A 16,485-nucleotide genomic window follows, 5' to 3' on the forward strand; every position below is an offset into this window, starting at 1 on the left:
AGGAATCCCTTGGTGAAATGACCCCAAATTTGTACCAGCAGCTCTATCCCAGCCTCTAATGAGAAATAGCGGTTTTCAGGACTGCTTGAGTATGCGTGTAGATTCTTGAGCACTTTGAAAAATGGGCTGAACCTGAATCTGTTTGCCCTCTAACTTGCTTTTGTAGCACTCCATGATTCTGTTATTTTTTTGCAAGTGCTGCAGAGGAAGGTTTAATTCTAGAACTTTGAATTGGAATAAAAACAAAACACTCTTTATCCTAGATTTTGTAAAACCTTGGAACCTAGGTTGGCCTGGCAGCATCTCTTCAATTAATCTGCTGGAGCATCTTGCTGATAGCTTTTTGTGAGCTATCAGAAGAGGCTACAATTTCAGTTTTTGTTGCAGGCATTTCGGATAGGGACCCCTATAGTTGACATTGCATAAGTGTTTTCATTCTAAGGGGTTATTTTCAATTGCTTGTAACTTCATTCCTTTTTTAAAAGCATTTTCTGGCTGAAATTTGAGAGACTTTTCTCAGTTTAGAGTAAAATTTTTCTGAACACTTGAGTCAATTGTTCAGCAGTTTTGGAGAAATGGGTGAAAGAAAAAAATACTTTTTGTTTTAAACAGCTCAAGCACACTGGTAATGGTAGAAACTTTGAAATTTGGCAGAGTTAGGCACATCTGATTTGGGGACTTCTGGTGCTCTAGTTAAAACTAGTGATTTATCAAAACTATAAGAGTATGTACTTTATGCATGCACACTGGCTTTTGTAATCTTTTAGTGGCATGCTTTCTATTTTTGTACATGCATGTGTATCTTAGGAAAGTATAATAGGCAGTGCTGTGTCTTACAGGTTAGTGAAGGTGTTTGGGAAGGAGGCAGGACTCAAAAGGAACTAATTGAATATAAAAAAGTTCATGGTATTTATTTAATACAGAAATGCATTATAAAAATGGTCAAGTCACAAAGTGAGGGACTCGAGCAGGAAATGACAATGTGAAGATTTCTTGTTCTATCTTTATTTGTCCCCGTGTGCCTATGATGATATGCTTTTTATCTTCTTCATGACTGTCACTTTCTGATTGCACCTGAGTAGTGTTGTGTGGTGAATTGGTTTAAGTCCAGAGCATTGTTGTCTTAATCACAGTGTAAGGTGAATGTGGCAGGAGCTTACTGTAAGAGGATGAATGGACTTGTGGCAACAGAAACCCAGGAGGTCTGAGTTCTGTTCCTCTCTCTGCCACAGTCTCCCTGTGTGATCTTGCGCTAGTCACTTCATTTCTCTGTGCCTCAGTTCTGTATATGTGTAATAGGGATGTTGTGAGGATAAATTCATTAATGTGAGAGAGTCAATCAGCTAATAAGTTGATGATCACTCTGGAAAGATTTATTAAATGAGAAATCCTTATTCAGTGCAGGATTTGGATGTGTACGATAAATGAAGTAGGGGCCATATGCTTAACAATAAATATGAGAAGAAATACCAACCAGCTGTTTCATTCACTGAGCACCATCCATCTTGTGCTCTGAATGAGGCAGGGATCTGGGATGTTAAAAATAGCATGTGATGATAGAAAAAGGCTTACTTACAAGGGGCTGAGTTAAAGTTGCACAAGCCATCATAACTTTCTAATTTCCCGAGTGCCTTACTTTGCACCCTTCACGTTTTTGTAATGTACTTTCTCTTTTCTGTGGAAAGCTTGACCAAATAGCTTTGATGTTGAACTATGATCTTCTTAGACTGCTCTTTTATTAGCAGTCATTAGTGTGGCTAAAGCTGAGCTAAATGCAATATCTATTCCAGGGGTAGGAAAACTATGGCTTACAGGCAGGATCCGTCCCACCAACCGTTTTAATCTAGCCATCGAGCTCACACTGGGGAGCGGGGTCTGGGGCTTTCCCCGCTCCGGTGCTCCAGCCGGGGAGCAGGGTCGGGAGCCACTCCATGCGGCTCCTAGAAGCAGCCGCATAGCCCCGCTCCAGTTGGGGAGCAGGGTTGGGGCCACTCCATGTGGCTCCTGGAAGCAGGGTTGGGGGCCACGCCACGGCCCACTGTGACGTTCCCCTCTGGTGTTATCTGGACTGGTGATCTGCTAGGTCACTCCAATCCTCGACTCTGGGAGCTAGCCTTACCCTGATCTGCTGTGAGAACCCCCACTCCTGGGCTGTTCACGCACAGCCTCTGGCATGTAAGCTGCTCCTTGGATTGTGCAACTGAATGACACTAGCCAATATCTCCGGTTCCAGACACAACCCTGGGAACCTCCATCTTGCAGTGTCCAGTTATGCCCGCTGGACGCTGCAAGCTTATATGAGTTTGCCAATTTAACAAAGCGAGTCTCTGCCACGCTTCAAACCAAATGCACTGCTTCAGGTAGAATAAACAAATACATTTATTAATGACAAAGATCGATTTTAAGTGATTATAAGTCAAAGCACAATAAGTCGGATTTGGTTAAATGAAATAAAAGCAAAACACATTCTAATCTGAGCTTAACGCTTTCAGTGCCCTTACAAACTTAGATGCTTCTCACCATAAGCTGGCTGGTTGCCCTTCAGCCAGGCTCTCCCCTTTGATCAGCGCTTCAGTCGCTTGGTGGTAATGTCTGTAGATGAAGGTGGAAGAGAGAGGAAGAGCAAGGCAAACGTTTCTCCCTTTATCATGTTCTTTCTTCCCTCTTGGCTTCCCCCCCTTCAGTGTCAGGTGAGCATTACCTCATCACAGTTCCAAACTGACCAAAGGAAGAGGGGGTCACTCACTTGAGAGTCCAACAGATCCTTTGTTACTTAGGCCAGTGTCCTTTATTCCTGTGAGGCTGGGCTGGGTTTGTCCCATACATGCCCTCATGAGGTGTGAACTGCCCCTCTGTTCTTGGTGAGTTTTTGCCTGGGCTTGCTTTAAGCCATGAGGACACATTTTCAGCCTTATAACTATATACATGAAATTACAACCTAAACATTACTATAATGATGATTACTATAACATTACCATAACAACAATGCTCAGTACATCCTGAGCCTTCCAAAGACACCCGGCATGACAAACTTTGCATTAGATACCACAGAATCATATTATAAGGATGAACATGGGAGTGTAGGGTGTTCCCATGAGGTACAGAACATCCCCCCCCCCAACCCCCAGCTCCTATGTGTAGGGCAGCCAAGGGCCTCCACTCTGTATGCTGCCCCTGTTCCAAGCGCTACCCATGCAGCTCCCATTGGCTGGGAACCCTGCAGCCAATGGGAGCTGCAGGGGTGGTGCCTGTGGACGGGGCAGTGTGCAGAGCCACCTGGGTGTGCCTCTGCGTAGGAGCTAGAGAAGGGACATGCTGCTGCTTCCAGGAACCACTTGAGGTAAGTGCCGCTCGGAGCCTGCACCCCAAACCCCACATCTCCAGCCACACCCCAGAGCCCACACCCCTGCCCCAGACCAGAGCCCCCTCCCACACCCATAACTCCTCATTTCTGGCCCCACTCCGGAGCCCTCACCCCCTCCCACACCCCAACCCCAATTTTGTGAGCATTCATGGCCTGCCATACAGTTTCTATTCCCAGATGTGGCCCTTGGGGTAAAAAGTTTGCCCATCCCTGATCTGTTCTGTAGTCTGTTTAGCGATTTTTTTAACTTGTGTATTTTTAATCTGGCATATACATTTTTAGCTAGAATGTAGGGTTTATTTCCATTGGGTGGAAAATAAGTTAAATTAAGGCAATCTTTTATTAAGAAATAAATGTAGTGTTCGAAGGAGGGAATGGGGGAGTGCCAGATTAATGGTGCTGAGAAGTGAAATACTCCCTCTTCCTGCAGAACAGCTTCCAATCTGCCTCATTCATGTGCTTCAACCCTAACTTAGAACAACCATCTCTATGGGCATTGTCTATAGTGGGGGTGGGGTGGGGAATGCAGGAACATGTACACAACATTAAATGTGATTTTTGCCTTGGGATTAACCATGACCAGTTAATGTTTGTTTTTGTGTTTTTAAATATAACACAACTGTCTTTGTTCACTCTAAGGCAAAATAATATTTAAAGCTGTTACATCCGTTAACATTTTTCTAATTATGGGTTAATACACTGCACTTTCCTCGTATAGACAAGGCCTAAGGATGAGAGGATGATTCAGTCCTTGCCTCTACTGAGGCAGCCAGTGAATGAGACAAGAGACAACGTAAAGATATGAATTAAATGTCTGGTATATTTTCAAGTCCTTGTAGGCACCAAGTACTTGAAAAATATTCTAGACACTTGCTACTCAGAGAGGCTGGTATATAAGATGTCAAAGGCATCCACAAGGCCCAGGGGGGAAAAATGCTCTTTGGTCAGAAGCCCGTCACCCACAGCTGAAATTCTTACCAGGCTGCTATCTAGGGACCTTGCTCAGGGAAGGGAATACATCTTCTGTTCCATTCAATGGCTGATTGGAAGGGTGAAACCAAAACTTATGACTAGTGATTTTTGAGTGCCTGAATTTTAGAGGATTGGTGGTTTGTGAAAATCAAGGCCTTTTAAGTTATATCAAGTTAGTCATTCAAAATCACCAGTCACTTTTTAAAATCTTGGCTTAAAATTGTTATTGAAGAAAGAGCATAAACTCTGCATCAATTGATGGCTCAGTCCTTTTTCTCTCTTTCACCAAGAACATTTTTTCCTCCCAACAGTTGTGGTAGTGTAACCGTGCCTCAGTGGGCCACAACTGAGGATGCCAAATTCAGGACAAACTGCTGAGAAATAGGGCAGATACGCCCCAAGACTCGTGGCTAATTCCCCATAGGATATACCAAACCAGCAACAAAAGTAAACTTCTGCTTCACCACACTGGCTAAAAAGAAGTCATAAAAGCAGTTTCTTTAGGCATTCCAGTCCTTGTATTACCACTGAAAACACTAGACTTAGAGATGAGTGGTTCTTTAAAGCCAATCTCTTCAAATAAAAGGTTCTTCTGATCCCAAAGGACCAGCCACAGGCCCAAATCAGTATATAACTGAGATCTTACCCAAAAATCACGCTGATGCCAATCCTTTAGTATCTAAAATATAAAGGTTTATTCATAAAAAGAAAGTAAGTTGAGAGTTAAATTGGTTAAAGGAATCAAATACATACAATAATTGCAAAGTTCTTGGTTCAGGCTTGTAGCAGTAATGGAATAAACTGCTGGTTTAAGTCAAGTCTCTGGCTGCTTCCAAATCATTGCAAGATCCTCAATTCCTTGGTTAGAATGCTTCCATTAATATAAGTCCATAGTCCAGAGGCTGGAGCAGAAAAGAGGCAAAATGAAGGGTTTTCCAGGGCCTTTTATCTCTTCTGCCATGTGGAGGGAACCCATTGTTTCAAACAAAGCCCTCAGCTCAGCTAGTGGAAAATTACAGGTGACAAGATAGTGTTCGGAGTCACATGGGCAAGTCACATGTCCATGCATGAAGATTTGGACACAATAGAAGCCATTACCTGTACTTCAAACAGCATGTTTGCAGGACAGTCCATTCAGTGTAGGTGAGCATCTCCCATTGTCCGTTAAGTGTTTCTTAATGAGCCACTTAATTTGAATAGTCCCTCGAAGATGTGCTGGCTGACTACCTTGTGGGCAAAAAGAAAAGGAGTACTTGTGGCACCGATGAAGTGAGCTGTAGCTCACGAAAGCTTATGCTCAAATAAATTGGTTAGTCTCTAAGGTGCCACAAGTACTCCTTTTCTTTTTGCGAATACAGACTAACACGGCTGTTACTCTGATACCTTGTGGGCGTTACCCCAGGAGCAAACATTTGAAATCCAGGCATAGAGCCAATATTCGTAACTTCGAATACCAAAAATGATATATGCATACAGATAGTATAATCATAACCAGCCAATCATAACCTTTTCATAGACATCTTACATGCCACATTTTGTACCAGATTTGTTGCAAATGTATAACAGTGGTTGCAATGATGATCTATATGGTCATATTTTAAACCGATAACATCATAGATAGGTGGCACCCTCACCCCAAACCCACTGGGAACTGTACTGATTACCAACAGATCTTATAAACATTGAAATGGCTGATAGTGCCCAGAAGGCTATCACTTTTTTAACTAGGTTTGAACAAGTGATCTAGAAGCGAAAGGGGCTTGCATCCACTTACCAAATCTATTTTATGCTAATGTTTAATACTGGAATATTTAAATACATTTCCTTATTTGGCTCAAAATCAGACATGAGGAGTTGTGATTTTTTTTTTTGAGAATTGTGTTACATGTTGACATAGTAAAAACAGGAGCATTTGGAAAACTGGATGGTTTGGCTATGGTATTTGGGACCTTAATATTATGGATATTGGGTAAAATGCAGTGTATTATGCTAACAACATGGAAATGTGTACATATGAATAATGTTAAACATTGAAAGGGCTGGGTGATGATGGCAGCGAGGTTGGAGGACATGGAATGACAGGGAGGTGTGAGTGGCTGTTACTTTCACTCTGAAAGTGTAATAGATGACTGGGAAACAACTTGATCTCAGTGCCTGGACGCTGTTTTTAGCAGTTAGTGAGGGAGTGGTGTTGAGAGAGGGTAGAGACCACAACAGTATGTTACTGAATGAGGACCATGCTGGTGTCCTGTACTCCCACTGTCCCCAATGATCTCTGGGCTAAAACCTGAAATCAGCTTTGAGACAAACAGTGGAAATTGACATTTCTCAACAACCTTGGGGTTAGTCTGATTATATTCTTATATTCTGGCACTTTTTTGCTCTCTTTAGAACCGTGATCTTTCCAAATAATAATACATCTGACTGAGACTCCTGCCTATGAGGGTCTGGATCCATGTACATAGAATCATAGGGTTGGGAGGGACCTCAGGAGGTCATCTAGTCCAACCCCCTGCTCAAAGCAAGACCAATCCCCAATTTCTGCCCCAGGTCCCTAAATGGCCCCGTCAAAGATTGAACTCACAACCCTGGGTTTAGCAGGCCAGTGCTCAAACCACTGAGCTATCCCTCCTCCTTGGTAACAGTCATTACAAAGTCAGTAAGAGGGTTTTTGTTTTAGGTTTGTTTCCTGATAGTTACATTTTCAAAGGACCAATTCTAATATCCCATATTTTTTTTAAAACTTTGGTAAGGGTACATAGTTCATTAGGGTTTCCCGCCCCTCCCCCCGGTTCTCTTTCCAATAGTAAGTCTAATTTAAATTTACACTGTGCAAACTTTAATATGTACTTAGGAACAAGAGAATAGCTAGACTGGATCAGACCCATAATCCATCTGTCCCAGTATCCTCTCTCTGATGGCAGTGGGCAGATATGGGATAATCTGCCAATCTAATAGTTCTTGTCTCCCTTCTCTGAACCCCTCTGTAAAGTGGGGGTAATAATACTTCTGCATCTCTCAGGGTTGCTCTGAAAACTATGAAGCATTGATACTGTACTGAAAATCGTATGAGAAAATTAATTCGGTCTTCATAGAAGTAAATAAGACATGGGTCCACATGTCGAAAAACAAAATATTGATTACCTGCTCACTAAGTAAGCACTGTCCAGCATGGGTTCTGTTTAAAAAAAAAAAAGGGGGGGGGGCGAGGGCGAGGTATGTGATCCTGTAATTAAAGACTGTATCATAGGGCGAATAGATAACAAATAGATATTTAAGACTTCCAATAGGTCTTGCATTTATCTTTTTTGAAATGACTCTTTGTCTGGATAACCTTTGATTTAAAAGGATACTGACAACTTAAAATATAGTCAATTTTAATAAAGAAGTTTAAAAGTGGTTACTGGTACTACACCTGTTCTGCCCCTGAGTCTCCTTGCCAATTTTTATACATTTTAAAGAAAATCTTAAACAGTTTTTTTCCCCTCTCTCTGTTGTGTGAAAAACCCAAGGGAAATTGACTGTACAGATGAAACAGAAACTAACCCGACCGAGACAGTGCTGGCAAGTGACTAATTATAGTAAAGTTAGGGGTTCCTTGTGACAAAAGTAGTCAAACTTACTTATTTTTAAGCTTAGGGTGAAGTTGTCCCTAGGGAGTATTTTGCCTACTGGAGGCTCCACAATCATGCAGTGGAAACACAGAATGGTATAAGCAGTAATGTACTAAAGGGCTGTAATATTAAAGTAAAATGCTTCTCTGTCTCATACCAAGATATACATGCATGGGCAATGCACTCTCTCCCCTCCTCCCAAAAAGCTTAATTTACCCAAAGCTGTGTGGATACTGTAGTAATGTTCCTTTCTAAGTTGGCTTTGTCACTGCTGTGAACACACTGTCAAACTGTCTCCTACATCAGGCAGGGTGGGTGAAAAGTCTTGTAATATCAAATGTGTATTTCTATCCTATGGTACTTGGTTCTGCCTTAACAAAGCACTTGGGCATGTCTATACTTGGCGCAATCCCAATTAACTCCATGTGTGGGCACTCTTATTCTGGAATAGTTAATCAGAAAGAACTCCATGTGTAGACAAGCCTTTGACAATTTAGAATCACTCCCTTTTGTATGCCTATTGGTGTAATTCACAGGGGGAGGGAATTCATATTTCAGAGGGAGATCTTGTGAACAGGGATGCCACAAAGCCAGAAAACAATTTTGCCACTTATTTTCTTCTTGGGCTGATAGCAAGGAAGGAAATGGAACATCTGAGCTGTAGCTCACGAAAGCTTATGCTCAAATAATTTTGTTAGTCTCTAAGGTGCCACAAGTACTCCTTTTCTTTTTGCGAATACAGACTAACACGGCTGCTACTCTGAAAGCTTACTCTTGTCTGTCGCCCACCAGGGTATAGGCATGGTTACTTTGTTGGGGGGTGTACACTGGCTTCAGAATGCAGTTCAGTATCTAGCATTGACATGAACTTTAGATACTGAGCTGTAAACTGAAACTTGTATAGATATCTCAAGTAATGAATGACGGTGCAGTCTGCTGCTATCTCCTATGGTGCTGCCTGGGAATTTGTGACCATGGAGTGCAAAGTCTACTGTTGCAAATTTTAGGTGCCTTTTGGTGTGTCTTATCCTCTTTCTAGCTGTTTGCACAATTTACACTTTTAATAAAATTAATATACTCTGTTTCGTTTCATTTCATGTTAAGTAAACAGTAAAAAATTCAATGAGTACTTGTGGCACCTTAGAGTACTCCTTTTCTTTTTGCGAATACAGACTAACACGGCTGTTACTCTGAAACCTAAAAAATTCAGTATCATTCTCTGATTTGTAAAGGATAGAAAAGTGTATACTCTTTAGGGAATGAAGAACTGATCACTTTGCAGCTCTCTAAAGTAAAAGAAAATATTAAAAAAAAGGAAGATGAATTTTTCTTTAACTTGAAGGGGCATAAACATCCGTGTTTTGAGTAAACAAGTTTGTTCCCATATCAAACACTTAATTTAGCTGACAAGACTGAAGAGAGGGACAAGTCTATTGGAGTTTGAAGAGGTTTAAATGACTGCTACCAAAACCAAGTAGCAACAAAACTGAGTGCAAAAATAGTCTTTACCGTGAGTTGCTTTAATTCTTGCACTTAAGATATTCCACAAACAACTTCCGGCTATCATCTCTTTCCCTCCCCCAATACTGTATGAGTACATTTGTTAAATTCCACTTGCATTCTATTTCAGTATAAGAAATCTTAGTCCATCTTTTCTTTTAAAAATTGACTTCTAAAAGCTACTTGGGTATATATCTTCTGCGCTGGATGATATTTACGAAATAAAAACACAGCTTCCATCTCTACTCAGTGCTGTAGTCAAGAGTTCTGGCTAAAGTGGCACCTCTGTTTCATATATGGGATTTCTTGTTCTGCAAATCACAATTTAATACTTACAGCTGTATATTTGGGCATTGATTTTTCAAGTGTGCAGAAGCTTAAATCTGGACATCAAAAGGTAGAAGAATGGCTGCTTGTCGTTTTTGGTGCATTGTGATTTGTAAAAGCAAACACTTTCATAATTTTTGCTGGTTATACTAGAAGGGAAAATGGGATAGACAAAAGTATGAATTTTGAATGCTCCATAGATGACTGGACTACTAGTTGGCTTGATTTCACAGATACCATGGAATAGTTTCCCCATGTTATCCTTAGACATGCTGTAACTGGGCCAGGTCCAACCATTTTGTTTCTGGGGCCCTTAACACAGTTGTGTTTGTAGCTCTAGGCGGGCTCTAGTGAGGCTTGTTACACAGGAACTAAAACCGTTCCGTCAACCAGCTGGATGGCTTAGTCAAGGGTAAGAGCATTTTTAATAAAAAGCAAATTTGTCTGACAATAACCCTATCCCAAATCCTTGAAAGCATGTCTTATTTATGACCTTCCTCATTTGTCTTTACCCATAAAAGCTATATTATTCTTTACACAGACACACCATTGCATATAAAAAACCTGTTAAATTAGTTTTTGTAATTACTTGTCTTTAACATTATATTAATGAATAGCACTGTAAAACAAGTCCCATCTGCAAGGCTAAATATACTGGGGAAAATGAAGCTTGAACGTCCTGGGAAGAAAATTTGAGTTTCCTAGAAATAAAATAAAGGTTACTACCATATTGTACAACCTCTTAATGCCAGTAGTAATAACTTAGTATACTAGTGAATAAAATCTCTTGAAGATAAAGCTTCTGGAGTGGATTAAAATCAAATGTGACTTTTATTAAATAAAGGGCAGCTTAAATATGGCTAAGTGGCGATTTAATGGTTGTATGGCATAGCAAATTCCACAGCTATCTCTGAAAATCATGGAACACCTTTAAAGATGTTGGGAGAGTGGCATTCAGAGTCCTAAACTTTTGGCAGATAGTAATGGCAGATAGTCATTCACTGGAAAGAAAATGTATTTTATCATATCACCATCGTGTCTGTCTTGCTATTGTGAATGTTGATATTTGTTCTCAGAGTGGGCTTTCCTGGACAGGGCTTTCCACTAGTTTTGTCTCCAGCAGGTGGTAGGTGTCCCTAAAGATCTCTAAGTCAAGTTATTGATGTAGGATTAGATATGGTCTCCTGGGCCTGGGAAAACAGCCCTGTGTGATCTCAAGTGCTGCTCTTCTCTTCAAAATTCTCCCTTTTGTGAACTTGGGAAAAACTGGAATTGCTTTAGGCTGAGACTTACAGTACTACGTGTGATTACTCGTTACTGTAAGCTTGATCTTAATTATTTTTCTCTGTCTCCAATGCAATATATAGACTTGTGCCTGCTTCCAAGCACAACATGTTTATTCCTTGTATGCTGTTGGCTCTAGTTGTTCCACAGATGTCAGTTGAGAGCTGATGGAACTTGCTACTTCCTGATTATGGTGTATTCTGTGAAGCCATGAAATGAATTGGATACCGAAGCATGATAGTATTAATGGCAAAGTTTAGGGCCTCCTGTGCATACTCACTTTTGGAGTAAAATGCTGCTGCTCAGAGGTTCTGTTTCAGTGTCCAAGGCCTTCTGTTAGGTATGGTTAGAAACCATTCATCAACTTATTTCCTGACTTTTGGATAGGTTGATTCAAGGATCATAACATCTTAGAAATAGTTTTCTTCAGTAAAGGAAGCTTTTAAAAAGGTTCTGGCTTCAAACAACTGATCACAACAGAGATGATCTTTGAATAGCATTGAGCATATCTATCAGTGAGAAGAAATTCCAGACAGGATGTCAGAGCACCTTTTGCTTACAGCACAGTTTAGATGGACATAGAAACAGTCATTCCCACATATATCCATATAGGTACCTATTTGCCCCTATACTGAAGATCGTTTAGGTACAGGTGAGTGTGTCCCACCTTAGTCCAAACAGATTTGAGGCCAAGATTTTCAAAAGTGACTAGTGATTTTTGTGTGACCTACTTGAGGCACTGTAAAGGGGCCTGGTTTTCAAAATATGGATGCTTGGTGCTTTCTGAAAACCAAGCCCTTTTGTGGTGTTGTGACTGGGTGTACCAGGCCTTTGGGGCCACCTTCTGGAGGCCCTGTGGTGCTACTAAACCCTGCCCCAGTGGAGGAAAGAGGCCTTGAGGAAGCAGTCAACTAGAGCCCAGCAGGCTTAGCTAAAGGAGCTTGACTGATTACATTTGCTAAACCTGGGAGTGAGAGGACCTGAGAGCCCTAACCCAAAGGTAAAGGGACCAAGTGGGAAGAGGCCAAGGGACTGCAGCAGCAACTAATTAAAGGGAGCAGCATGTAGCTGCTGTTTATAGGGTTCCTGGCTTAGAATCTAGAGTAGTGGGTGTGTCTAGGTTCCCCCACTGGCGAAGTGGCCTAAGCCCTGAGAAGGGGACAAAGCTGCTTTAGAAGCCCGAGCACAGAGCTGGATGTAAAGGACCAGAGGTGAGGCTAAAGACCCTCGTGAGGGCTGATACACGGTTGAACTATTTGCTACCCCAGAAGTGGTCCATTGTTCACTGTGTGATTTGACCGGAGGGCTGAGCCACTGAAGATCCACCTAACAAGGCTGGCAACTTGCAGAGAGTGCCAGGAGCAGGAAAACGATTGCAGTACCACACCCAGCCACTAGCGGGCACTCAGGAGGTGAGTGCCTCTGTTTCAGGTTTCTTAAGCTGGGCATTTGGATAACTAGAAATTGTTAGTGACACTTGAACAATCTTGGCCTTAAACCACCTACACAGATAAATTGGGTATTTTCATTTGTTTATTTTGGTTTATTTTGTTGTTTTTAAGTTTGTGGGCCAAACTGCCAAAAAAAAAAAAAAGAGAGAGAGAGAGGTTTAGAGGCTATTCTGTTGTTATCCACACTCCAGTAATATATTGACACTGATGTACTCCCATGACATCTTGGAATTTTCATTAGCTGCTGGGTCCGTTATAAACCAGACCACAGGTTCTAGACATCAAATACAGCTCATTTCTGAGACCTTAAAACAAAATGATGGGAGTTAATCTATAATAAATCAGTAAGCCTCTGTGCAAGAAAGATGTTTTTTCTATTCTTAGATGTCCAAACAGAATTTTTAATAACTCTGAAGTGCTAAAACTGTTTTTTGAACTGATATATTAAAAGGCTTTCAGTGGTTTTATTAGTAAGAAAACTGACAGGTGTTGTGTGAGATCATTATGCAGTAAATGGTATCTGACTTTTGAAGCTGTATATCATACTTTTGCCACTGGAGTGAGAAGCATAGTGTTAGCAAATCAGAACCATGAACTAGGTGGTGTTACATGTGAGCTGCTTAAGGTGACTGACTTAGAAGAGAGGGAACTAGCACATTGGATCAATTCTAGTTTATTTTTTTCCTTGCAGTTGCAGTATGTTGAAATCACTTGGATAGCAAATTATTCTTAACAATAAAATAAGGTTGCCTGAAACTTTTTATTTGCAAATTGGACCAGTGAATGAAAGCATTTGTTCAAAACGAACAATTATGAACTATTCTTCTCAGGGAATAAATACATAAAATAAGGTTTTCCTCAGGTAAGGACACTACATCATCACCTGTGTATTACAGGGACACCTAATTGGCACCTACTTATTATTTTTAGGGCTGTCAATCGATTTAAAAAAATTAATTACGATTAATTGCGTGATTAAAAAAAGTAATCGTACGATTAATCGTGCTGTTAAACAATAATAGAATATTTATGTGCCAGATGTGCTAAAGGTTCATATGTCCCATAATGCTTCAACCACCACTCCAGAGGACAAGCGTCCATGCCAATGATGGGTTCTGCTCAATAACGATCCAAAGCAGTGCGGACCAATGCATGTTCATTTTCATCATCTGAGTCAGATGCCAACAGCAGAAGGTTGATTTTCTTTTTTGGTGGTTTGGGTTCTGTAGTTTCCACATCAGAGTGTTGCTCTTTTAAGACTTCTGAAAGCATGCTCCACACCTCGTCCCTCTCAGATTTTGGAAGGCACTTCAGATTCTTAAATCTTGAATCGAGTGCTGTAGCTCTCTTTAGAAATTTCACATTGGTATCTTTGCATTTTGTCAAATTTGCAGCGAAAGTGTTCTTAAAATGAACAACGTGCTGGGTCATCAAGACTGGTATAACATGAAATATATGGCAGAATCCTGGTAAAACAGAGCAGGAGCCATACAATTCTCCCCCGAGGAGTTCAGTCACAAATTTAATTAACGCATTATTTTTTTAACAAGCGTTATCAGCATGGACACATGTCCTCTGGAGCGATGGCCGAAGCATGTAGAGGCATATGGATCTTTAGCACATCTGGCATGTAAATATCTTGCGACACCAGCTACAAGAGTGCCATGTGAACGCCTCTTCTCACTTTCAGGTGACATTGTAATTAAGAAGTGGGCAGCATCTCCTGTAAATATAAACAAACTTGTTTCTCTTAGCAGTTGGCTGGACAAGAAGTGGGACTGAGTGGACTTGTAGGCTCTAAAGTTTTACATTACTTTGTTTTTGAGTGCAGTTATGTAACAAACTACATTTGTAAGTTGCACTTTGATGCTAAAGAGATTGCATTACAGTACTTGTATGAGGTGAAGATTTTTACAGTGCAGATATTTGTAATCAAAAATAATCATATAAAGTGAGCACTGTACACTTTGTATTCTATGTTGCAATTGAAATTGATATATTTGAAAATGTAGAAGAACATCCAAAAATATTTAATAACTTTCAATTGGTATTCTATGTTTAATGGTGCGATTAATCGTGATTAATTTTTTTGAGTTAATTGTGTGAGTTAACTGTGATTGATCGACAGCCCTAATTATTTTGTACATTTTTTTTTTTTTTTTTACACCACCTTGGGAAAACATTGCTTGGGTAACACCAGAAAGGAGCTGACTTTTTCATTATGAAAAGCAATATCCTCCATAAAGGTCATAGTGTGTTGTATATTTATTACTGTACTTTTCTGCTTTTGCCTCCCTTCCATATTGAATTCGTGTAACTTCATCCTTTTAGTGTTCTGTATGCATTAGATAGATGCAGAAAGTTACAACCTGTCATGGAGGGGCTTGAGGTTTCCATGAATTTTTTTTGGTCTTACTCTCTTGCAATTTTTCAATTGGCTGATTACAATTTTTATAGTTCTGTTTTAACAGCATGCTAGTCTTACAAATGGGATTTAAGATTAGGGAACGTGACTTCATACAGAGAAGGAATATGTTATTCTTCCTGACATCCTTGCTAATATTTTCATAAATCTTACTGTGATCCTGGAATTCCAGTTGTTTAGTTTGTAAAATCCCTGAAGGGATGAACAAATCTTAGCCATACATGATGTAAAGCCTCATCACCAGCAATTGTAAGATTTTACCACAACATCCAGAGAGACTCTTGTTCCTAGTGTCAAAGAGCTATCTGGCAGGAAAACAATGTATTAATACTGCTGGATGCTGTAGGTATAGTGCAGGGGTTGCCAACCTGAGCCTGAAAAGGAGCCAGAATTTATCAATGTACATTGCCAAAGAGCCACAGTAATATGTCAGCAGCTCCCCACCCTGCTCCCAGCTCCTCCCACCTACCGATAGCCCTGCCAGTCAGTGCTTCTCCCTCCCTCCCAGCACCTCCCAATCAGCTGTTTTGTGGCATGCAGGAGGCTCTGGGGAGGAGGAGCGAGGGCATGGCAGGCTCGGGGAGGGCATGGGAAGGGGTGGAGTGAGGGCAGGGCCTGTGGCAGAGCCAGGGGTTGAGCAGTGAGCATCCCCCGGCACAATGGAAAGTGGTGCCTGTAGCTCCAGCCCCAGAGTCAGTCAGTGCCTCTACAAGGAGCCGCATATTAACTTCTGAAGAACTGCATGTGGCTCTGGAGCCACCGGTTGGCCACCCCTGGTATATTGAGAGTAATGGAGACCCTTTCTGTAGCATCATTTAATCCTTTAGTATGGTTTTCATTGTGAGCAAGAATTAATTTTTGAGGACCTCATTTAGAACCATATTTTAGAACCATGCTATAAACTTCTTAGAGTAGTTCTATACCTTGGCGGAGCGTGCCTCCTTCCTCATTTTCATATAATTGTGATCTTACATATAAAGCATGCCTTGTAAGGTATCAGGGGAAAGGTTATGATCTGCTGAAAGTCATTTCTCTATCCATATATGTATATCATTAATGCATATGAAGTTCTGAGAATTGTGTTGTATGGTGGTCACTAAAATATGCTGTAAATTGGGGGAATCAGCCAGATATTGGCTCCCCAGAGGCAACAGCAAGGAAAGTAACCAATGCCTGGGCGGGATGTCAAACAATCCATCAACAGCCATTGTCTAGCAAGGGAGCTACAATGCAATGACTCACCTGCATGAGGCCACACCAGGGGAATTGCTCAATCTTGTTTGGAGAGACTCAGTAATGCTAACCTGATTATGAAGGGGCGGGGACAAAGCCAAGAGGGAGGAAAGGCTATGATAAAAGGAAGAGACATTTGCCATACTCTTCCTCTCTCTTCCACCTCCATCTACAGACATCACCACCGAATGACTGAAGCCCTGATCAAAGGGGAGAGCCTGGCTGAAGGGCAACCAGCCAGCCTATGGTGAGAAGCATCTAAGTTTGTAAGGGCATTGAAAGTGTTAAGATCAGCTTAGAATGCGTTTTGCTTTT

The 16,485-nt window shown here is 41.1% G+C and overlaps 1 protein-coding gene across 5 annotated transcripts in view; it reads left to right on the forward strand.

Annotated features, from left to right (window-relative positions):
- The window catches only part of PIAS1 (protein inhibitor of activated STAT 1), a 113,596-nt gene that overhangs the window by 36,061 nt on the left and 61,050 nt on the right, over positions 1-16,485 (forward strand). The window contains exon 1 of one of the 5 annotated variants that reach the window (XM_043523209.1): positions 6,967-6,991. The exons of 3 other annotated variants lie outside the window; for them this stretch is intronic. Coding sequence is in view for 1 of the 2 variants with exons in the window: in XM_037911540.2 (XP_037767468.1) it covers positions 16,415-16,417 (3 nt within the window). In the remaining variant the exon portion in view is untranslated. Of the gene's footprint in view, positions 1-6,966; positions 6,992-16,378; positions 16,418-16,485 lie in introns of those variants that run through there. One more of the 5 variants, XM_037911540.2, reaches the window with a different exon arrangement.

This window comes from Chelonia mydas, chromosome 10 (genome assembly GCF_015237465.2).
Source record: "Chelonia mydas isolate rCheMyd1 chromosome 10, rCheMyd1.pri.v2, whole genome shotgun sequence".
NCBI lineage: Eukaryota > Metazoa > Chordata > Testudines > Cheloniidae > Chelonia > Chelonia mydas.